The sequence below is a fragment of the Silurus meridionalis genome, chromosome 8 (genome assembly GCF_014805685.1).
Source record: "Silurus meridionalis isolate SWU-2019-XX chromosome 8, ASM1480568v1, whole genome shotgun sequence".
In the NCBI taxonomy this organism is placed as follows: Eukaryota; Metazoa; Chordata; class Actinopteri; order Siluriformes; family Siluridae; genus Silurus; species Silurus meridionalis.
Window position 1 is genome coordinate 25,303,042 of NC_060891.1, and position 24,369 is coordinate 25,327,410.

Below are 24,369 nucleotides of genomic sequence, written 5' to 3' on the forward strand. Positions count from 1 at the left end.
TCATTCTTATTATGTGGTTGCAACCTGGTGATGTAACACAGGATATTGCTCAACCCTAATAGATTTTTACAACCAGCCAGAACCATATCTATGACGGTAGATATGATATCATAGTTGATCATGTCATCTAATGATAAATCTCCCAGATTCTCAGGGTTTCAAAATGTGATTTTTGAGGTATTTTCTGAATTTTTAAGCAAATTTTTTCCCTCTTAAAAAAATCAAATAGATACATTTGTGTTCATTTTCAGAGGACCGTGTTCTCACTGTATGAATGTGTCGTATTTATTTTCTTTGCGCTTGATTGAGGGCTTTTTGTGGTGTCAACATCAATGGCACTAAACCATGACGTGTTGAAGGTGTCTGTTGAAGGTTGGATTGCTGCTTCACCATGTGACCACTAAGTGTGACTTATAGCACAGGGCCTGGGTTTTGATTGCCATGATGCATAAACATTACACATGAGCAGCAAATCTGGAAGCGACTGTGGGCGCTGGTTTGGACGCGCTACTTTTTATACTTTGGAGTAAAATCTGATCTAGTACTGCGTCTTTGTTCGTGGGGAGGGGGGATGAGATATACAAAGAGCCTTTGCATTTACACACACAAACAATTTTTGTTCTTAATCTAATTCTTCCTATTCAGTTGAGTGAATACAAAGAGTTGTGTACAGAGCATTATTATATTATACGCATGCGTACAAACACATTATTGTTTGACTCAAGAAAACAAATGTGTTGTAATGGTGTGTAAATGCAGCATTCATGGGATTATGAGTCATTAATAAAAACAAATTTGTGTCCAAATTGTTGACGAATAACAATTGTTTATTGGTTTAGTATTCAAAAGAAATAAGGTCAGTGTTCAGTTAGGGGTGTGTGTGTGTGTGTGTGTGTGTGTGTGTGTGTGTGTGTGTGTGTGTGTGTGTGTGTGTGTGTGTGTTTGAGTCAAATATAGGCACAAATACTGGGACAGATATACAGACGTTTTGCAATGAATGAACACAGACACATGTTCGCAGTTGCTTGTGTTACACACACACACACACACACACACACACACACACACACACACACACACACACACACACACATTCTGTTTTTTGTATTTCTGTCAGGAACTCTATTTCTGCAAATAATTAATGCTTCCACTCCATAATTCCGGTAACCAGAGAATTGTTTTGTTGAGTTGAAGTTGGAGAAAGTTTAAGGCTTCAGATTATATATATATATATATATATACAATATAATAGTAATTTTATATGCACCTTATTGTGTTTAGTTGTGCACATGACAATCCCTCCTTTTAAAAGGAGATTGCATATAGATCTTTATTTATTAGCATGTAAATTATTACATCTTGTATTATTATTATTATTATTATTATTATTATTATTATTATTATTATTATTATTATTAAATGATTGCACCTTGATATTTGTCAGAAAAATTAGCAGTAATACATTTACCCTGGAATATTTACTGTGTGTGTGTGTGTGTGTGTGTGTGTGTGTGTGTGTGTGTGTGTGTGTGTGTGTGTGTGTGTGTGTGTGTGTTGCAAGTTTGGAAATCTATATATTCTGGGAGAGTGCTGTAACTGATCCTGTCTGGTGAGAGCTGAAAGCAGAAACTGACTCCTCTGGCCTCATGACTTTTGCCCCAGACTATTTCACCTTCTGCATTCTCCTTCTTGTGATCTTTCTCTCTCTCTCTCTCTCTCTCTCTCTCTCTCTCTCTCTCTCTCTCTCTCTCTCGTTTATTCCTTTTTTCAATCTTGGTTACAGTATCCTTTCTCTCCCCAGCTTTATTTGATCTAATTGTAATTTTATGAAATAATTTAGCCTTTAGTGTGTATGGGTCAGAAGCAATACATTAGGCCTCTGCCCTATAGCATAAACAATACATATATATTCTGGACATATAAAAAAATAAATAATAATTCATATCTACACTATTGTTTATTGTCAGTCTATTCATTATACCATTGAATGTACTCGAGGCAGTCATTGATCAAGAAATGAAAAACATGTAATTGTGTGTGTGTTATTTGCAGGAATGGTTTATTGGGGAGATTGAGGAGGATCTTCTTTTGGGTTTTGGGGATCTACATTGCTATTCCATTCATCATCAAGATCTGTCCTTCTATCCAGGCCAAGCTGGTCTTTTTAAACTTTGGTGAGTAATTGCATTCATCTAGTACATTTTTCTATCTACTGTAGAAACCAACAAATAGTTATCTTTACAAGATCCCATTTCACATTAAGTCTCTGTTTGCTAACCTCCACTCTTCCAGGAAGATGTTCCACTAGCTTTTGCATTGTTCTTATAGAGATTTGTGCTCATTCAGCCACAGGAGTGTTAGTAAAGTTAGAATCTGATTATGGGTGCAGTCATCATTCCATTTTATCCCATAGATGTTCAATACGGTACTCTAAAGCAAGCCACTCAAGATCTTCCACTCCAACCCATGTAAAGCATATCTTCATAGAGATCATGGTGCACAGGGGCATCGTCATGGAACAGGTTTAAATCTCCTAGTTCAAGTGCAGGGAAAATTTCATGCACATCGTGTACCTCCATTTTATGGTAACGGTTTGGGGAAGAACCACATAATGGCTGGAAAAGTCAGGTGTCCCAATACTTTTGGCAATATCATGTGTCTGAGGGGGGGAACAACGGGGAAACAATTCATTAGTGATAGAAAGATCAGATCATTTTGTTCAGACTCCCAACACGTCTACGTACACGGACTATGACTAAAGTTCCAATACTGAAATATAACAATGCAGCCAAGAATGAAGCAGAGGACTCCTGGTGATGAACTACTCAGTTTTGTCTCCTGAACATAACCTATAAGACATTTTGCTTGATTTTAGTCCCATTTTTCTAAATTCTTAAGCATAAAATGGAACTTAAAGCATTTTTCATGTTTTCACAATGTTTTGATTTACATTTACTAATTTGGCTGATGGTCTGATTCACACAATACAGCATACATTACTGAGCAGATGAGGGTTAAGAGCCTTGCTCAAGCTCCCAACATTAACATGTAGGCAGTGGGATTCAAACTCACAACCTTCTGCTCAGCAGACCCTTAATTACAACCAATGTTTGTATTTCAACTAATCGAATATAAACTATATATTTACAAAGTTAGCTGATGAGTTTTAAACCTGGTGGCAGAATGACCTCAAGGGTGGTGTTCTAGGGTCCTGATTCCATCCAGAGCTGGAGTTACTGCCTGTGCAGATGTTTGAATGTTCTCCACAAGATCATCTGGTTTCTCAACAGTTTCTTCAGTTTCCAGAAAAATCAACAGAAAATGATTTTTCCTTTACGCTATATATTATGTAGCTTTATTTTGTCACATGTTGGAGAAAACATGAGGAACCCTGTGAGCTGTGAGATAGTAGGCAATAGTATCAATAGTATGAATAGTATCATCTACACCAGTGTATACTTGTGTGTCAAACATTTGCTGATGCAGCCTAGGAAGTGAAAGTGTATATGTGTGTGTGTGTGTGTGTGTGTGTGCTTGTCTGTACAGAAAACCTAAAACACATGACCGTCTTCCACTTGACTAATTTGTCATTTTGACGCACGCAGTAATGAGGTTAAAGTCACAGGGCTTTGCAACTGCCAAAACCTCATGAGTCTAAATATCATTTCTCTTATCTTTTAGAATAAAATAAAAAAGCATGAAAGCTTGGTGTCGAAGCTGTGAGAAAGTGGAACTGATACCCTGTACTTTTTCATTAGGCGTGTTGTCATTAGGCTGTGCTCTTACCTATCTGGGTTTTTTTTTTTCCCAGTGAGGGTGCCATATTTTATCGACCTAAAGAAGCCGCTCGATCAAGGCCTGAACCACACAAACAATTTCTACCTTCAGCCAGAGGAGGGCGCTCAAATCGGAGTGTGGTAAGAGCTCCGTCCTGCACCGGCTTCATCAAATGATTAACAAATTACAGTACACTACCCCATACTGATCACCATCCCCCTTGGTAGGCAAGGCCATAGGGGTGTAACGTTATTTACCATAGGGGTGTACCACGTATTCGTACTGAAATGCATCAGTACAGGGCTTTAATACAACATACAACAATACACATACAACAATGCCAGGGGTATGCAAAAAGAAACTAGAGTTAGCACAGTGTCACTGTTTTGTGCATGCATTAAACGGCAAAAAAAAATCAAATAAAAAAATCCATAGTTCTAGCGTAAGAGTAAGAGGCTAGTGGCTAACGCTAGCGCTATAAATTCTTTTGCGTTTTATTTCCAGCTTCAATAATTTCTCCTAAAAACAGAAAATACAATTCCACATATCAGGGAAGTGAATGAAATGAAGAAAGTTGTTAAAGTATACTGAAATAAATTGAACAGTTAAGTGCAACATATCTGTAAAAAAATTTATGTAAAACACACACACACACACACACTTGCACATCTGTATTAAATGTAACAAATGTTAACTATTTAATTAAATTTTTTAATTTATTTCATTTTATTTAAACAATTAAATTTGTGCCAATGTAATCAAAATAAAAAAGTTTATTGTATTAATTTCATTTATTATATTTAATTTTATTTATAAAATATTATTTTATATATTATTTAACCAAGCAGGCATTTTAATCAGGATTGTATTAAAATGTAAACTGTTGTTAAAAAATCTTATTAATAGTAAACTGAGTTAATAAAAATCTACAAGCAATTTTGATTTGCACAAATAACTAACCCATAACCATAACAAAATTGAACAGAACCATGATAAAAAAAAATTGAGGTAAAACTGTGCGTTTTGTGTACCGTTACACCTCTACTAGGCCATGTCTCGACTTTTTAAAGTCATCAGAACGCATCAAACTCAAAAAGACTTGAGGCTGTAATTGTGTAAAAGGAGCTTCAACAAAGTATTGAGCAAAGACTAAATATTTACGTGCATGTGATTATTATAATTTTTTTTTTTTTTTTAGAGATTTGCAAAGTTTTCAAACACACTTCTTTCATGTTGTCATTATGGGGTATTGTTTGTAGAATTTTGAGGAAAATAAAGAATTTACTCCATTCTGGAATAGGGCTGTAACGTAACAAAATGTAAATATTTGTCATTTTGTCATGTCGCTCTCATCATTATAAGAACGAAAAATCATAAGTCAATCAATCATAACATCTGTATGTTCAAAACCGCAACTTTTTTTATTAACTTAATAAAAATATATCGTTGTGCAGAAATACACAGTTTAAAATATAAGCATTGTAACTCCAGTAAAGCATTGCTAAATATCTATTTACTGCTGCTAACTTACTGTAGGTCGCCACTCTAATACTTTATAATGGTGTAGTGTGCATTTTTTTATTGCATATAAATAATATTAGGATTTTCAGTCTAGGAAGAGTCCAATTGTTCTGATAACTGCAAAACTACCAATATGTATAAGTAGTAAAATCTGCAGTGAAATGCTCACCACCTGTTTACATGTATATAATAAACCTGGCAGTGATTGTAGCAGCTCTTTTATGAGGGAAAAAAAAAAGGTGATGGTGAGTGTTGACTATCATTGGGACAGCTTTTTGTTGTTGTTGTTGACATTGTCTTACTGAGGACATTAAGAAAGTTTGCTTAAAATTCTGTCTGCCTTTTATTTTCTCTTTCTCTCTTTCTCTGTCTCTCTCTTCAGGCACACAGTACCAGCTGTGCTATGGAAGGAGGCACAGGAAAAAGATGGAAACTGGTACGAAAACAAGCTCCACTCCTCTCATCCAGTCATGTTCTATCTACATGGCAATGCAGGAACCAGGTATACATGCATACATACATATATACATACACACGCACACACACACTCTCTTACGCTTGTTTTTTTCTTGTGAAGATTTTGCACTGATCTGCACATATGGACAAAAATTGTGGAGACCTGAGTATAAGATTGGCATGTGCTTTTTTGAACATCCCATACCACCTTCAGCCTTATTTCCTGTTTTAATAACCTCAACTCTTCTGGGAATTAGATTTTTTGAGTGTTCTTGTGCCACTGATGTAGGTGAAGTGAAGCGGTCTGGGGTTCAGTCAGCGTTCAAATTCATCTCAAAGGTGTTTAATCGGGTTAAAGCTCGATAGTAGGAGATCTTCTACTCCGACTCAGTTCAAGTGAAGGGGAAATTTCATGCGTTTCATCCAAAGACGTTCCTATACAATTTCCAGGTCTCCAGGTTTGTAACAGTTTGGGGAAGAATCACATATGGCTGGAAAAGTCAGGTGTACCAATAGTTTTGTCCATATTGTGTAAGTGTTAATCCAGATCATTATTATACCTAAACCTTAATCTGTAATTTACCTTAATCTTAGTAACCAAACATCAACACAAAAGAAAAAGCCAAAAGCCGCCCAGGAACACTTAGTTATCATGAATACAAACATAAGGGTTTGCCAGTGTGTGTAATGTTGTCTTACTCGGTTGTGGTTGTTTTTCAGGGGAGGAGACCACAGAGTGCAGCTCTATAAGGTAAAACACCACACACACACACACACACACACACACACACACACACACACACACACACACACCATTATATACACTTCAGTACTATAAAACCATTTTTTGTTTATTTTTTTGTCGAATGTGTAAAACATTTTTGATCAATTTTTGTCATCACATTGTAGTGTTTTATTGTAGATAGAAACATTTTCAAAAATATAAATTACAGGCACTCCCCACTTTACTAACTTTAGCGGATACGAACAAACCTGTCCTCAAAGTAAAATGAAAAACAAGCCGCGAGCTAGTCCTCGACCGTAACGCGCCTTTTTTTGAATTTTTTTGTATTCATTTCAATTTTTTTTATTACTTAATACAAAATATTGTATGCAGTATTGTGATTTGTTTTTAGTATATTTTATAGTTTATTTGATGGTATTTATAGCTCTTACATCATTAGGAGACACGCGTAGTCAATAACGAACACGGTAACAACTTACGAACAAATTCATGGTACGATTTCGGACACAAACATACGATATGCTCCAGAAACATTCACAAAATTTCCTCACAATACAATTACGTCTTGAGAAAATTTTTATGTTGAGATCGCGTGAAAATTAAGTCGTGATAACGAGAAAACGAGAGAAAAAATATTATAATGCATTGCTTCTTAGGACTTTAGTTTAAATGACTTTCAAGTTAGCAAAACGTTTTTTTTTTTTTTATTCTTTTTAAATTGTTTGTGAAACTTCTAAATACTGAACCTTTTGTTTTCTCTTTCTCTCTTTCTCTGTCTCTCTTCAGGCACACAGTACCAGCTGTGCTATGGAAGGAGGCACAGGAAAAAGATGGAAACTGGTACGAAAACAAGCTCCACTCCTCTCATCCAGTCATGTTCTATCTACATGGCAATGCAGGAACCAGGTATACATGCATACATACATATATACATACACACGCACACACACTCTCTTACGCTTGTTTTTTCTTGTGAAGATTTTGCACTGATCTGCACATATGGACAAAAATTGTGGAGACCTGAGTATAAGATTGGCATGTGCTTTTTTGAACATCCCATACCACCTTCAGCCTTATTTCCTGTTTTAATAACCTCAACTCTTCTGGGAATTAGATTTTTTGAGTGTTCTTGTGCCACTGATGTAGGTGAAGTGAAGCGGTCTGGGGTTCAGTCAGCGTTCAAATTCATCTCAAAGGTGTTTAATCGGGTTAAAGCTCGATAGTAGGAGATCTTCTACTCCGACTCAGTTCAAGTGAAGGGAAATTTCATGCGTTTCATCCAAAGACGTTCCTATACAATTTCCAGGTCTCCAGGTTTGTAACAGTTTGGGGAAGAATCACATATGGCTGGAAAAGTCAGGTGTACCAATAGTTTTGTCCATATTGTGTAAGTGTTAATCCAGATCATTATTATACCTAAACCTTAATCTGTAATTTACCTTAATCTTAGTAACCAAACATCAACACAAAAGAAAAAGCCAAAAGCCGCCCAGGAACACTTAGTTATCATGAATACAAACATAAGGGTTTGCCAGTGTGTGTAATGTTGTCTTACTCGGTTGTGGTTGTTTTTCAGGGGAGGAGACCACAGAGTGCAGCTCTATAAGGTAAAACACCACACACACACACACACACACACACACACACACACACACACACACACCATTATATACACTTCAGTACTATAAAACCATTTTTTGTTTATTTTTTTGTCGAATGTGTAAAACATTTTTGATCAATTTTTGTCATCACATTGTAGTGTTTTATTGTAGATAGAAACATTTTCAAAAATATAAATTACAGACACTCCCCACTTTACTAACTTTAGCGGATACGAACAAACCTGTCCTCAAAGTAAAATGAAAAACAAGCCGCGAGCTAGTCCTCGACCGTAACGCGCCTTTTTTTGAATTTTTTTGTATTCTTTTCTATTTTTTTTTTTTACTTAATACAAAATATTGTATGCAGTATTGTGATTTGTTTTTAGTATATTTTATAGTTTATTTGATGGTATTTATAGCTCTTACATCATTAGGAGACACGCGTAGTCAATAACGAACACGGTAACAACTTACGAACAAATTCATGGTACGATTTCGGACACAAACGCACGATATGCTCCAGAAACATTCACAAAATTTCCTCACAATACAATTACGTCTTGAGAAAATTTTTATGTTGAGATCGCGTGAAAATTAAGTCGTGATAACGAGAAAACGAGAGAAAAAATATTATAATGCATTGCTTCTTAGGACTTTAGTTTAAATGACTTTCAAGTTAGCAAAACGTTTTTTTTTTTTTTATTCTTTTTTAAATTGTTTGTGAAACTTCTAAATACTGAACCTTTTGTTTCTCTCACATTGTTTGGTCTTTCAGGTCCTTAGTTCATTAGGCTACCATGTAGTCACATTTGATTATAGAGGTAAGTAGATTTATTTATTTTTTCCTGAAACGAGTCAAGAAGCTTTTGTCATTTCAACCCTATATAACTGAAATGAGAGAACGTTTCTCCAGAACCCTGGTGCTACATCAAACAATACACAGCTACAACATAGAGCTACATATCAGAACACAGATATAAGGACTAAAGTTGTCCTCGCCACGTAAAGTGCATCGAGTGCAAACGTTGAAGACAAAATAGACAAATTAATACCAGCAAAACAACTGTATAATATGTTGAACAGCACAATGTGTGTAAAGAGGACTATAAACAAGAGTGTAAACATAAACACAAAATTGTTGTGCGAAACAGCAGGTAAACAGTTACGATGTGGTTATTAATTAAAATGAGTATTGTGCGTTTGAGTTCAGGTTTGTAGCAGGTTTGTTGTGGGGTCGTCCACAACGCAATTTGGCTTTGATGTAAATGTCCGTGATAGAGAGGAGACAGACTCCAATGATCTTCTCGGCCGTCCCAAAAATCTTGTCTCGAATGTTATTTTATACAACATAAGTAAAGGTATGAATCTAAATAGTTTATCTTGAGAAAGTGGGCCGAATTTAAGACCTTGATAATACATTTTTTTCCCCCTTTAATGTAAATGATGTATAAACACATGGTGTATGTGTTTCAGGTTGGGGGGATTCAGAAGGCAGCCCATCTGAGAGAGGGATGACACAGGACGCTCTCTTCCTCTACCAGTGGCTGAAACAGAGGATCGGCAACAAGCCACTCTATATCTGGGGCCACTCTCTGGGAACCGGGTGAGTCTCGAGTTCCCGTTAAACAATCCTGGAAGCTTTTTTTTATGTCCAGTCATGGATACACCATTTGAAAAAAGAGCAACTTATAAATGACCTTAGTCCCCATTTGCTGGTTAAAATGACTTTCAGTCTTCTGGGATAAAAAATTCCACGATATCTTGGAGCGGTTGTGGAAATTTGTGCTCATTTACTACTTATTCACACAAGTCAGGTACTAATGATGGTGATGAATGTGCCTGAGGGGCAATCGGTTTTCACATTCATCCCAAAGGTGTTTGATAGGTTGAAGCTCAGAGCTCTATAGCAGTCGAGATCTTCAGCTCCAACCCATGTAAAGCAGATCTTCAGAGAGCTGGATTTGTGCACAGGGTTATTGTCATACTGGAACCGGTTTGGGTCTCCTAGTTCCAGTGAAGGGAAATTTAAATGCTAGCGCCTCCTAAGGTCCTTCAATACAATTGTCCATATAGCGTAAATTACAGTCGAAGAAAACAATTGTGGATAAAACACTGTTAGAGAGGTGTTGTAATAGAATCTAGCCTTTTTGGCACCCTAGATTCCTGTCGTCACCCTGACCACGCCCCACCCCAAATGGCTCCGCCCTCCCACCACAAAGCTCCACCCCATACTATACATATTATTCGCAACATTCCATAAATATGTGGTTAAACACATTTTTTGTGTTTAAAATTGCAATATCTACTGTATATTAAACTTCAGCAAAGAAACAGGTAAATAATTCAAATGGGCGCGGGCGGCCGCGGGACAGGGGGCGTAATTGAGCGCCTTGTTTTTCTATGCCTGGAAATGGTGCTGTGTGAGTGACTGGACAGAAAAGAGGCGTTGAAGGTTCATATTTAAGGATTCAGAGCATATGGCCTTTAATGCTACAGCATGCCAAAGTTTCTTGAAATAACTGTTTACAGACGAAAAAAAAACGAAAGACAATTTGGACTCCACAACTACACTTTTAGTGGAGCTTCTTCAGTAATACGATAACACAAATTATTTTCAAATGACTGACATTTTATTTTATTTTTAAGTTCACTGTTAATACAAGAAGCACATACAGAGATACAAAAGCAAGACGACGATGTCAGACAATAAATATGTCTCTCAATTCAATTTCGTTTCACGTAGGGCACCTGATGGACAGGACAGCATATTAATGTTCACAAGGAGCATGAAAAGAAGCAGGACGGTAGCGAGTTTGCGCATGACTGTTTTATTTCTGTTTTTTTTCCCAGAGTGGCCACAAACTTAGCCAGGCGTCTTTGTGACAGAGGTGAGTGCGTGCATGTGTGAGCAGAAACTACACAATCATACAGTGGAAAAACCCTTGAATTTTCCAAATGACTTTGTCTGTACACGCTTCAATAATGTAACGTAATATAATACATCGGAGGCAGACATCCGTAATTCGTGGTACAGTTGCTCTCTTGAAATCAAGCGTCAGCTTCCTTGTCGCAAATCCATGGAATTTCAAATCCTCGCTCACCTGCTGTTTTTTAGGAACACCACCTGACGCTGTTATCCTAGAGTCTCCTTTTACCAACATCAGAGAGGAGGCCAAGAGCCACCCTTTCTCCATGGTGAGCCCACTGCATCTTCTGTCTGTGTTCATGCATGTCCAAGAGGGTGCAAGAAACATCGTGTAATTCAGACGACGTGTAAATGGTCTTTGGTTAATCTCTGCTTAAACGGATTACCGAAGAAATATTATTATTTGTATTCTATTCTTGTTTATATGAGCAGAAATGTGTATATTGTATTCGGATTGTAATCGGTTTGTTCGTGTATAACAGGTTTACAGGTATCTGCCAGGCTTCGACTGGTTCTTTTTGGACTCCATCACTGCCAATGACATCCGATTTCCCAGTGATGAAAAGTAAGCGTTTGTGAGACAGATGAATGGACACACACACACACACACACACACACACACACACACACACACACATTCAGTTTACACTGTATTCTAATGCAAATGCTTCTAATGTCTTGAATCTTGTTAGTAAGTCATTGTAGCACTCTGTTGGACTTAAGACTTAGACTTTCGCAATGTGCAAAGGGAGGCACATTATTAGGTCAGAGGGTCTTTAAATGTTATGACTCATGTCCACATTACTGATAAAAGAAAAAGAAAAAACGGTCTGTCTGTATGTCCCTTTTATGTATGTCTGTCTGTCTCTGTCTGTCTGTATGTCCCTTTTATGTATGTCTGTCTGCCTCTGTCTGTCTCTGTCTGTCTGTATGTCCCTTTTATGTATGTCTGTCTGTCTGTCTCTGTATCTCTGTCTGTCTGTCTGTCTGTCTGTCGGATGGACAGACGGGCAGGTGGGCGGATAAAATGATAGTATAAATGGGTGAATGGTTGAGAAGGGTGTGTGAATGGATGGAAGAATAGATTAATGGAAAAAATGAAGGATGGATGGAAAAAAGTAAGGGATGTTATTGGATGGATAGATGGTATAATTAAATGAATAGAATGAAGGTATAAATGGGTGAATGGATAGGGTGGGTGGATAAATGGATGGGAAGAATGAAGGTATGATGGATGGGATGTATGGATAGAATGAAAGTATAAGGGATGAATGAATGGGAATGGTGGATGGATGGATGGATGGATGGGTGGAATGAATGTATTAAATGATGGATGGATAGAATGAATGGAATGAATGTATAGAATGAAGGGATGGATTGCAAGATGGAAGAAATCCACTGTGATAAATAACAAAACCCTTTCTTTTGCTGATATTTGATCCCAGGATGCTGTTTATTAATAGAACTCTATTTGTACTCTAGTGAACTCTAGTGTACCGTGTTCTGCACTAAGAGCAAGTGAGCCGCTGATTCTGACAAAACGCGCGCAATCGTCACGAATGCGTTGCAGCAGAAATCTGAGCGATTTGTTACCGTGCAATAGTGTGATGGTATTAAGAAGCTGGACAGAATAAAAATAGAATAGTGTAGGCTGGTACACAAGTGCCCAGTCTGCATTTATTCCTCTTCGTTCCCTATTTACTCGGTACACATTCATTTGGAATAAGAATCTCACACGTCTCTGTGTTCAGCTTTCAAGAACTTTTCTGAACGGAAAATAGTAAACATCGCATGACGCAGATTTAAATGAAAACATCGTGCCCTGCTACTGTGGTGGAAAACTAAATATACAACAGACAGCCAAAAGTATTGAAACACCCAAAACCTCCAATTTAATCACAAACTTGGAGGCACACCATTTTATAGGATGTCTTTAGGTTCTATAGCATGAAATTTTCCCTTCACTTGAGGAGATCCGAAACTGTTCCAGCATGACACTACCCCTGTACACAAACCCTGATCCATGAAGGTTTGTGCACCATGAAGCTCCTATTGAAAACAGAGCAGGTTATTGTAACAGGAAATGGGACTAAATGTGGAACAGGATGTTTAAAAAAGTACCACAATTACTTATACAAACTCGTAGCTGCACTGATAGTTGAATGACAGCGATGTCATGACCTCTGATTTGCCCTGAAAATGTTCTGAGATGTTTGATGTTTTTAAATCTTCTAGTGTGAATCACATTTCATGTCCAGTCCTGATTCTCCATGCAGAAGACGATCCTGTCGTCCCTTTTCACTTGGGTAAAAAGGTAAGAAACGTACACTTTGATAGACATTAACCTGCTGTTTGGTTTGGGGTTTTTTTTAGGTTGCTCCTATAAATTGGAATGATGTGTAAGTTCTCAGTAGTTTGTATTTCATGTATATGTGCTTTGTTGACTGTTCTTCTGAGCTGCTTCAGACTGCACGCTTCTTCCTTCTAATGACTTTTTCCCTCTTTTCCTCTGCTTCAGCTCTACAATATCGCAGCTCAGTCTAAGAGTCTGAACGGACACAAGGTGCAGTTTATTCCATTTCCCAGCACTCAGGGCTACAGGCACAAATTCATCTACCGCAGTCCCCAGCTGCCTCACATACTCAGGTAATGAGAGAGAGAGAAGGGGGAGGGGATAAGAGAGAGAGAGAGAGAGAGAGAGAGAGAGAGAATGAGAGAGAGAAAGGGGGATTGAGAGAGAGAAAGGGGGATTGAGAGAGAGAAAGGGGATTGAGAGAGGGGAATGAGAGAGAAAGGGGATTGAGAGAGGGGAATGAGAGAGAGAGAATGAGAGAATGAGGGAGGGGAATTAGACTAGTTATAATTGACTCAGTGAGCCAGTGAAAGGATGACATGGATGGATGGATGGATGGATGGATGGATGGATTTACGGATGGATGGAAAGAATGATATGGATGGATGGATGGATGGATGGATGGAAAGAATGATTTGGATGGATGGAGGATAGATGGATGGATGGAAAGAATGATATGGATGGATGGATGGATGGAAATAATGATATGGATGGATGGATGGATGGATGGATAAAAAGAATGATAGGGATGGATGGATGGATGGATGGATGGATAAATGGATGGATGGATGGATGGATGGATGGATGGATGGATGGATGGATGGATGGATGGATGGATGGAAAGAATGATATGGATGAATGGATGGATAGAAACAATGATGGGGATTGATTGATGGATGGATGGATGGATGGATGGATGAAAATAATGATATGGATGGATGGATGGATGAATAAAAAGAATGATGGGGATGGATGGATGGAAATAATGATATGGATGGATGGATAAAAAGAATGATAGGGATGGATGGATGGATAAATGGATGGATGGAAAGTATGATATGGATGGATGGATGGATAGAAAGAATGATGGGGATCGATGGATGGATGGATGGATGGAAAGAATGATGGGGATGGATGGATGTATGGATGGATGGAAAGTATGAAAGATGGTGTTTATGGATGGAAAGAATGAAGGTGATAGATGGATGCATAGATGGAATGACAATGCCATACACAATGTTCCCATCTCTTTCTCTTTCTCTTTCTCTCACTCTCTAGTGATTTTCTTAGCATGACTCATCCCCACGTATAGCTGCACACTCGACCAGATTGCCCCCACCACCACCGCCCCACACAGATGTACACCTGTACATTCCATACATCAGTAAATCACGTGACGAGCAGAGAACAGCCAGCAGGCTGAGGAAAGAAATGGGGGAACGGCAGCTTGAGCACAACATATGCAAAGAAATATGCAAAACCTGCACTGAACAGTATCTGGATGTTTGTTAGTGACGCACAGTAAAAGTGGCGTACGAGTGTAAGATGTAGAACTTATTGGACCGTGTCTTGATTAGCCGTCAGTTCAAGCTGGGGTTTTGCATAACTCCAAAAAAGAAAAAAAAAAGGCAGATTTATGCAATAAAAAAAAAATGAGAGAGAAACTAATTTAGAAAAATCAGCCTTTTTTTTTTAGCTTGCTAGTGATGACAATCTGTTACATTTGTGTTTAGTTCGTAAATAACTGCGTACACAACCTTCTAATCTCCTCCCATTCACCATGATTTCAGATTTTACAAGTCTGATATGTTTTATATCATTTAATTATAACACACATTTAATATTATAACACATTCCAGACCGTTTGAACTTTTTTTTCTTTTTTAATTTCGAACACTTTCAAATCGATAATTTGTCTGATATCATTCAAATTCTCTCATCCAATAAAATAACTGCTTCTAGAGATTTACAGGAACGAATGTCGAAAAATTCGCAAATATAAAAATAATATGAATATTTACCAAAAATATAAATATACAGTATGTGTGTATAAATCTTTCGGGTGAATTATCGAGGGTTATTTAATCACGTGTCCCAGGATTCGCTACAAATATTAAACTGGTGTGAAACGGTATTATTGAGAAATCCATGGTTTTTAAACGAGCATTGTAGAACTGAGTTGCACCATACGTAAATAAGTACAATTAAAACAGTCCCTAGAAGGCAATCAGATGGTTTTTTTTGTTTCTGTTACGACAAAATGATGCATTTCATCAGCTAGCTATAAGCTACAACTACTGCAGAAAGCAATTCGCACGTTTCGTTGAAGCCATCAACCTTCTCATGGGCTGTGGAGCAATAATGTACTGTACTGCTTCATCGGGACTTTCAACAAGTTCCCATTATGAGCCATAGGTCAATGTGTTCTGAATGTAGGATTGTACTGTGTGTGTGTGCAAATTGTAAAAGCATTGAGAAACCAGATTATATCTAAAAAACCTTGAATCGGAGAGAGAAGAATTTCCATTGCGTGATAATTTTGGTCCATATCTCTATTTTTTGGGGGTCGACTCGATTACAATGAGAAAAGGACGGTTTTACAAAAGTACATAACGTGATCATGTGCTCGTAACCTAGGTTTTTAAATTCTAGTTTCTTTATTGAGATCACCTGCTATGCATTTCAACTTTTCTCCATAAAATGAGGTTGAAAGACTTGAACTTGAGCATGTCTGTATGAAGTAGATGTATGAAGGGAAGTGTTTATGCACATGCATGTTAGCTTTACTGGCCTCCGAGTCTTTTTTATTTTTTATTCCCCCCCCAATTAAAGAACGTGCTCTAGATTAGGGTCCATGTCCTTTACATATTATATACGCAAATCGGAAAAGTTAGACGTCCTATTATTATTATTATTATTATTATTATTATTATTATTATTATTGCCAATTCTGAAAGTAGCTCATGGCTTGAGGATTAATGACTAAAGTCTAAACTAAAAAAAATAAAAAAATTATGCTCACTTTATGTATCAAAAACCATCATATTAGATGTTAAATTAATTTGATGGATTCTTTCTTTTTGGAAACATTCCTCAGTCTCTGATTATGTTGTGAGACTCCACTGTTTCTCAATTCTTTTTCTTCCTATAAATGAGTGACCAAAATGTTCAACAAATCAAATGAACCCCTCTTTTTTTTTTTCCTCTCCACATGATAAGGCATCCGACGCATGTTCAGATCTTAAATCCCGATTAGTTAATTCCAGAGCCGAATCAATTTTTTCTACATCAATTCTTTCTGTAATGTGTACTAATGTAGAGAAAAGACTGAGCTCTCGGCTCAAATTCCTTTCAGCTGCCTTCGTCGAAGACCAAACACACCATATTTTCAGTCTGTTTTAAATACTTTTATGAAATCTCTTGTTATTTAAAGATTTACTACCTTTTTCTTTTGGCAAAATATCACGTGGTTTACAGTTTTCTTTTGGGTTTTTTTAGCTGCTGTACCTTACTGTACTACTGGAAAACAACAAGATGATGTATTATCTGTTTGTACATAATAAAGGTTTGAACTCACAACTGACTGGATTCTTCAGTGTGTTCACATTCATCAAAAAGGAGTTCGATTGGGTTTCGAGCTATATAGCAGGAGATCTTCCTCCACTCCAAAACCATGTAATGCAGATCTTCATGGAGCTGGCTTTGTGCACAGAAACGGTGTCATGCTGGAACAGGTTTGGGTCTCCTAGTGACTGGAAAATTCATGCTACTACATTAAGTCTTATATGATTGTGTGCTTCAAATTTTGTGGTAAGAGTTTGGGGAAGAACCAGAAATAGCTCAAAAATTCTGATGTCCTAATACTTTTATTCAGCTATAAAGAGTTGTTCCCCTTACCAGCCTCTCTCTATCTTTTTTATTCTTTATCTGACAAAAGCACATGTAGGACGTTTTGGAGACAAGGTGAGGGAGGTGAGATTGAAAAGGTTTGGACATGTGCAGAGGAGGGACATGGGATATATCAATAGGAGAATGCTGATGACGGAGCGACCAGGAAGGAGGAAAAGAGGAAGGCCAAGGAGGTTTATGGATGTGGTGAGGGAAGACATGCAGGTAGTTGGTTTGAAAGAGGCAGATGTAGAGGACGGGGGTGGGTATGAAGACGGATGATCTGCTGTAGCGCCCCCTAATGGGAGAAGCTGAAAGAAGACCATACTGATGACATGCGGATAGTGTTTACTCAGACCTGGACTGATTTCCCTTTAAAAAAAAAAAAAAAAAAGCCCATCAAGGGTTTCCATATTATTTCCCTATTGGCAAAACAAGTCAGGTCTTGGTCTGACATACCATTTCCATCTCATACATTATTCATGAGCTCAAGATCCTTAGGAGTTCAATGTAGGATCAGAGCTAGCAAGGTTTTGAGGTTCTTAGGTGGTAGGAATTATGCTAGCATGATGTATGTGTTTTCAACACATGTGAACTCAGTAGAAGAAGAATACTGTGAACATCAGGTAATTTTCAATTAGAGTATCTGTGAAATAAAAAATGCCCATAATCTGATATTAATCTATATGAATATGAATCTATATAGAAGCACCTGTTTATCAAGGTTAGGTAACACAGTGCATCTCAGTCAGCTCCATAGTTTAGTAGTCAGAGCACTGATCAGGAAATGGGGCTTTCTCAATCCTGCAATGTACCACAAAAATGGAGTTGTTGGACTTTTTGGTTAGTCATGAGTTCAAATCCCAGCCTTGAGCAAGGCCCACTTTGCTTGACGCCCTTCACGGCTGCTCCCGTTAGAGGTCACCACAGCGGAACCACCTGCATGTCTTCCCTCACCACATTCTTTAACCTCCTCCCGGAGATCCAAAAGCCTTCCTCTTTTCCTCCTTCCAATTTTCATTTCTATAGTTTTGTCTCTTGAGAGGATTTTACTAAAATGATTGCTGAAAGGTAAAGGGGTGTACTCACTTTTGTAAAATGCTGTAGATAGACACCTGAGCATCAAGTTCATACATGCTTTTTTAACATTTCTATTTCAGATTCACTCCATTTTTTCCCCTTATAATAAGCTCCACTCTTCTGTGAAGTCTGTCTGGTGGATTTTAGAGTGGTTGTGGAAATTTGTGCTCATTCAGCTACAAGAGCAAAAGTACCTATGGAGGTTCAGTGAGGAGGACTGAGGTCAGTGAATGTTCAGTTGATCCCAAAGCCATTCATTGTGGTCGAGTTCTTTCACATCTGGCTTTGTGTACAGGGGTATTGTCATGCTAGAACAAGATTGGGTCTCTGAGTTCCAGTGAAGAGGAAACAGTATCCAAAGACATCCTGTACAATTGTGTGCCTCCAACTTTGTAGTAACAGTTTGAGGAAGAACCACATATGGGTGTGACAGGGTTCCACATACTTTTAGCCATACGGTGTGTGAATATGTTCATGTATAGATAAGCTAGATCTCTTCATGCTTTTTAGACCTAACGAAAAAGCTGATACGTAAGAATTTACACGTTTTCTGGCTGAAATTTAAAAACCATTCACATATTAAGAGTTTATCATGGTCAGGGACATGGTGGATAAGGAATCTGTCGTGTGTCAGAGTACACGTGCACACATTTACACAGTGAGTTATTCTTTTACAGCAAATATTAGAGACCATACTGTTGTTTGTTTAAGAGGTAGAAGGAAACCAGAGGATCCAGAGAAAACCCTTGTACAAAAGAGAGACCATGCAGTAAGAATGAACAGACAATAACATGAGGATCAATGCCAGAACCCTGGATGCTACTTGCTGAATATTTGGTCTCACTTCATCTGTTCATCTTTTCATTATAACTTAAACACATATCCAGGAAAAGCAGTTTGTTTGTTTGTTTACGTTTTGCATAGTCATTTCGATTCAGGGTTAAATATTCTAGATTACAGTTTTTCTCGGTTGCTTTGGAGCAATTGTCAGATCCGAAATAAAGATCTCAAAACTACTTGTTCAACCGCAACATCGTTTGTGCCCATCGTAAAAGGAGTTCTCGTTGCTTTGATCGAACTGCGAATGCTTTCGTACATCATTTAATCGATTGTGTACGAGTGTCTGCTGTTTCCTACGTTATCAGTTGTTTATGTTCATGTTGATCAAAATATTTTATACTGGTTTTTCACCTGAATCGTCTAAACCCCCAAAACATCTCAGCATCAGTTTATTGTATACGTCATTAAATGCAAAATGGTTAAAACAGTCCAACCAACCAACCAATAATCAACTAGTTCTCTAAAACAGGTCAAAGGTGAATCTCATGACCCTTCAATTGACAACAGAGCAAAACAAAGAATTACAATTTCTAAAAATGGATGAACAACTAAGAATTGAAACTGTGCATCATACTGAGAACACGCCTAAACATTTTGACGATCTTGTCTCTGAACAATGACAAAAGGACTTTTCATTTTGAAGGCAATGAGCTGTTCATTGATACAAATACTTACTTTCGAGAGATGAACTGAGGATTTTGAGAAAAGTTCAGGTTTTTGAAACGCTCCAAAGAAACTGAGAAAAAAGTGTAATAGTTTTGTATCAGATTTGTGTTGTGTTCAACAAGAGGGCGCTATTTTCACACTGTATAGAGCATGAACATTATATGAACAGCATTTCATGATTGGCGTAATTTCCATTACACAATTCATTACAAATTTATGACACAATTTTCTATTAATAAAGAGAATAACAAGGTAATGAAAAAGAAAATAAAAGAAAGCTAGAACAAAAACAAAAAAGAAAGAAAGCATAAAGAGAGAGAGACACATTAAAATTGTATATAAAGAATAAGAATCATTGTATTCCTACCGCTTTCTTGTCATTTTATTTTTATTTTTGTACATCAGGCAAAAACACACACACACACCCCTTTTGACCATGTGTAAGTATCTGTTTTGCTTTTTACTTCTGCTACTTTCGTTTACTAACCACGTGCGCAAAGTAGCAACAAAGCATGTTGTGATGTTTCGCCAATTTCTGCTAATGCATGTGGCTGCTGAACATGTGCTTTTCCTTGACACACTGCTGTCTTCTACGCTCCCAGCAGACCCCAGACTGTGGTCAGCATACCAGCTGGTTCCTGTCCCCCAAGTCTCCAATGCTTCTACCCAAACGGACATATGCCTCCCTGGTGCGAACCCATTTCCAGATATTGATAATGACAGTGTAGTGTTATGTATTAGTGTAAATGGTCATGATTACAGAGTCACCTCACCTTTATGTAAGGCTCTTACTGGTCAGGCCTGTGGTTTGCCTTCACCTGCACTTTTCAAGGTCAATCTGGTCCAAAACGTTCACTCTCGGGTGCAATGCGCTTTTAAATAAAAATGCAAAACAATCAGCTCCTAGCTGCTCTGACCTCATTTGCTCCTAGATTTAGTGTGTGCAGTTTTATTCTAGAGGCATCTGTTCCTTCAATCATCTTCAGTAACTTCTAAATCTTTATAAGGATCGAGGTGAATCCAAAGACTTTCCAGGAAACATTTGACAAACTCTTTAAGGGAACAGCAGCCCATTGTTGGATTTTCATATAGCATCATTTGCTCATTTACTTTGGTGTGCAGGAAACTGTTTAAGGAGGAACTGGACACATTTGGGACTATTCATGAAATGTTTAACATTGATTCTGCTCAAGAAATCAAAGGAAAAATCTGTTCCGTATCAATTTACCTTTAATAATACCCAAACCAAAGATTTTGTGTTGAGATCTTCTTCTTCTTCTTCTTTCAGGCTGCTCCCGTTGGGAGTCACCACAGCAGATCATCCGTCTCCATACGCCCCTGTCCTCTACATCTGCCTCTTTCAAACCAACTACCTGCATGTCTTCCTTCACCACATCCATAAACCTTCTCCCTGAGATCCAAAAGCCATCCTCTTTTCCATCTTCCTGGTAGCTCCATCCTCTGAATTCTACTACCGATATACCCCATGTCCCTCCTTTGCACATGTCCAAACCATCTCAATCTCGCCTCCCTCACCTCTCTCACACCTCTCTCACTCTAAACCATACAACATTGCAGGTCTCACCACAGTCCTATAAACAAACACATATAACAAATCACTCCTGCTATCAATCTTCTCCACCCACTCCACCCTGCCTGCACCCTTTTCTTCACTTCTCCAACACACTCTCCATTACTTTACACTGTTGACCCCAGGTACCTGAACTCCTCCACCTTCTCCACCTCTTCTCCCTGCAACCCCACCCCTCCACTGCCCTCTCATTCACACTCCTACTGACTTTCATTCCCCTTCTCTCCAGCGCATATCTCCACCTCTCCAGGCTCTTCACAACCTGCTTCCTACTCTCACCACAAATAACAATATCATCCGCAAACATCATAGCCCAGGGAGACTCCTGTCTGACCTCGTCAATCAACCTGTCCATCACCACTGCAAAAAGAAAAGGGCTCAGAGCCAATCCTTGATGCAGTCCAACCAGTCTGTTGTTCCTACTGCACACTTCACTGCTGTCACACTGTTCTCATACATGTCCTGCACCACCCTCATATACTTCTCTGACACACCTGACTTCCTCATACAATACCACAACTCCTCTCTCCACCCTGTCGTATGCTTTCTCTAAATCCACAAACACACATAAACACACAATGCAACTCCTTCTGACCTTCTCTATACTTCAACATTCTCAAAGCAAATATTGTGTCTGTGGTGCTCTTCCTCGGCATGAAACCATACTGTTGCTCACAGATGGTCACCTCTTTTCTCAGCCTGGCTTCCACTACTCTTTTAAAGATCGGTACCAGCACACTCCTTCTCCATTCCTCAGGCTTCCTCTCATCTTCCAGAATCTTGTTAAACAATCTTGTTAAAAACTCCACTGCATCTCTCCTAAACATCTCCATGCTTCTACTGGTATGTCATCTGGTCCAACCGACTTTCCACTCTTCATCCTTTTAATCGCTGCTCTCACTTCCTGCTTCACATCTCCACACCATCCAACCGTCTCTCTCTCTCTCTCTCTCATTCATCAGCTGCTCAAAATACTCCCTCCATCTTCTCAACACACTTTCCTCACTAGTCAACACATTTCCATCTCCATCCTTTATTGCTCTAACTTGCAACACATCCTTCCCAGCTCAGTCTCTTTGCCTGGCCAATCGCTACAAATCCTTTTCTCCTCCCTTAGTGTCCAATCTCTCATACAGCTCCTCATATGCCTTTTCCGTGGCTTTCGCCACATCCCTCTTTACCTGCTGCCGCATCTCCTTGTACTCCTCCTACTTTTCTCATCACTCTGTCGATCCCAATTCTGTTTCGCCAACCTCTTTCTCCTTATGATTTCCCCATCTTATTTTACCATCCCATCCTTTTTTCAGTCCTCACTTTCCTCCTCTTCTTCACTTTCAAAACCATCCTACAGACCACTATCCGATGCTGTCTAGCTACACTGTCCCCTGTCAACACCTTACAGTCTCCAATCTCCTTCAGGTTGCATCTCCTACATAGAACATAGTCCACCTGTGTGCACCTTCCTCCACTCTTATACTCACCCTATGATCCTCCTTTTTCTTAAAATAAGTGTCATCACTGCCATTTCCATCCTTTTAGCAAAATCTACCACCATCTGCCCTTCTACATTCCTCTCAAGACCATACCTACCCATCACCTCCTCATCACCTCTGTTCCCTTCACCTACATGTATCAGAAACTCTCTTCACCTCCACTCTTACTGTACTCTTCCTTCAGCATCACCCCTACACCAATTCTCTTTCCATCCACACCATGATAGAACAGTTTAAACCCCCACCTCCAATGTTCCTGGTCTTACTTCCTTTCCACTTGGTCTCCTGAACACACAACATATCTACCTTTCTCCTCTCCATCATATCAGCTCCCTCTCTCCCTTTACCAGTCATAGTAACAACATTTAAAGTACAAACCTGACCCTCCACTCTCCTCCAGTCTCCCTGCTGTCTCTGTAGACGTCTTCCTCCTCTCCTTCTCGTGTTTTTTCTTGAGATAATTAAAAGCATATGCGAGAGTGAAAGGGAAAGTTTATAGGACTGTGGTGAGACCTGAGATGTTGTATGGTTTAGAGACAGTGGCATTGAGTATAAAACAGGTGGAGCTGGAGGTAGCAGACCTGAAACTATTAAGCTTTTCGTATGTAGGATGTTTTGGAGACACGGTGAGGGAGGTGAGATTGAGATGGTTTGAACATGTGCAGAGGAGGGACATGGGATATATCGGTAGAAGAATGATGAGGATGGAGCCACTAGGCAGGAGGAAAAAAGGAAGACCAAGGATAAGTTTTATGGATGTGGTGAGGGAAGACATGCAGATAATACATTTGAAAGTGGCAGATGTAGTGGACAGTAGTATGGAGACTGAAGATCCGCTGTGGCAACCACCAATGGGAGCAGCCGAAAGATGATTTAAATAACTTGTATGAATAAATATGAATCTATTTTATTTAGCACATTTTGAAAAATCAGTATTTAAAAAAAAAATTCTAGTTTACGTTTTTTTTATTTATTCATTAATAATTTTTAAATCGGTCGATTAATCGGTTATTAGCAAGTACGATCCAAGCTAGCTATCGGTAAAATCCACTATGGATTAACCTCTAATTCAAATAAGTTGTGCTGTTGTATGCTGAGCACTTTTTTTTTCAAGGGCATTTTTATTTGATTAAAATGTGCCTTTTTCTGTTTGCTTGGACACATTTGTAAACTGCAGTATTAAAGTTTAGCAGTAATAAAATAACCTTTTTTTAACGTCTTTTTGCATTAAATCATAGAGCGTAGTATTGATAACAGTACCGATAAGTATACTATCACTATAGAATGCAAATTCAGCATTTTCTACTTTAAATACAATAATTTAGCAACAAAATGAAACAGTTTTATATTATTTAAATAAATGTAAAAAAAATGTAGATCATGAAAGTGTATAGAAGGAGTAGGTCCTAAATAATAATAAAAAAAACTGCAC

The 24,369-nt window shown here is 38.3% G+C and overlaps 1 protein-coding gene across 2 annotated transcripts in view; it reads left to right on the plus strand.

The window, feature by feature from the left end:
- Positions 1-16,958, plus strand: part of abhd12 (abhydrolase domain containing 12, lysophospholipase) — a 31,033-nt gene extending 14,075 nt beyond the window's left edge. The window contains exons 3-14 of one of the 2 annotated variants that reach the window (XM_046856086.1): positions 2,053-2,174; positions 3,812-3,917; positions 5,681-5,800; positions 6,475-6,505; positions 8,876-8,921; positions 9,574-9,703; positions 10,951-10,988; positions 11,216-11,295; positions 11,509-11,591; positions 13,262-13,340; positions 13,545-13,672; positions 14,658-16,958. In XM_046856086.1, the coding sequence (XP_046712042.1) occupies positions 2,053-2,174; positions 3,812-3,917; positions 5,681-5,800; positions 6,475-6,505; positions 8,876-8,921; positions 9,574-9,703; positions 10,951-10,988; positions 11,216-11,295; positions 11,509-11,591; positions 13,262-13,340; positions 13,545-13,672; positions 14,658-14,691 (997 nt within the window). In that variant the 3' untranslated portion in view covers positions 14,692-16,958. Of the gene's footprint in view, positions 1-2,052; positions 2,175-3,811; positions 3,918-5,680; positions 5,801-6,474; positions 6,506-8,075; positions 8,107-8,875; positions 8,922-9,573; positions 9,704-10,950; positions 10,989-11,215; positions 11,296-11,508; positions 11,592-13,261; positions 13,341-13,544; positions 13,673-14,657 lie in introns of both variants that reach the window. The other variant, XM_046856085.1, reaches the window with a different exon arrangement.
- Positions 16,959-24,369: the final 7,411 nt, after the last annotated feature.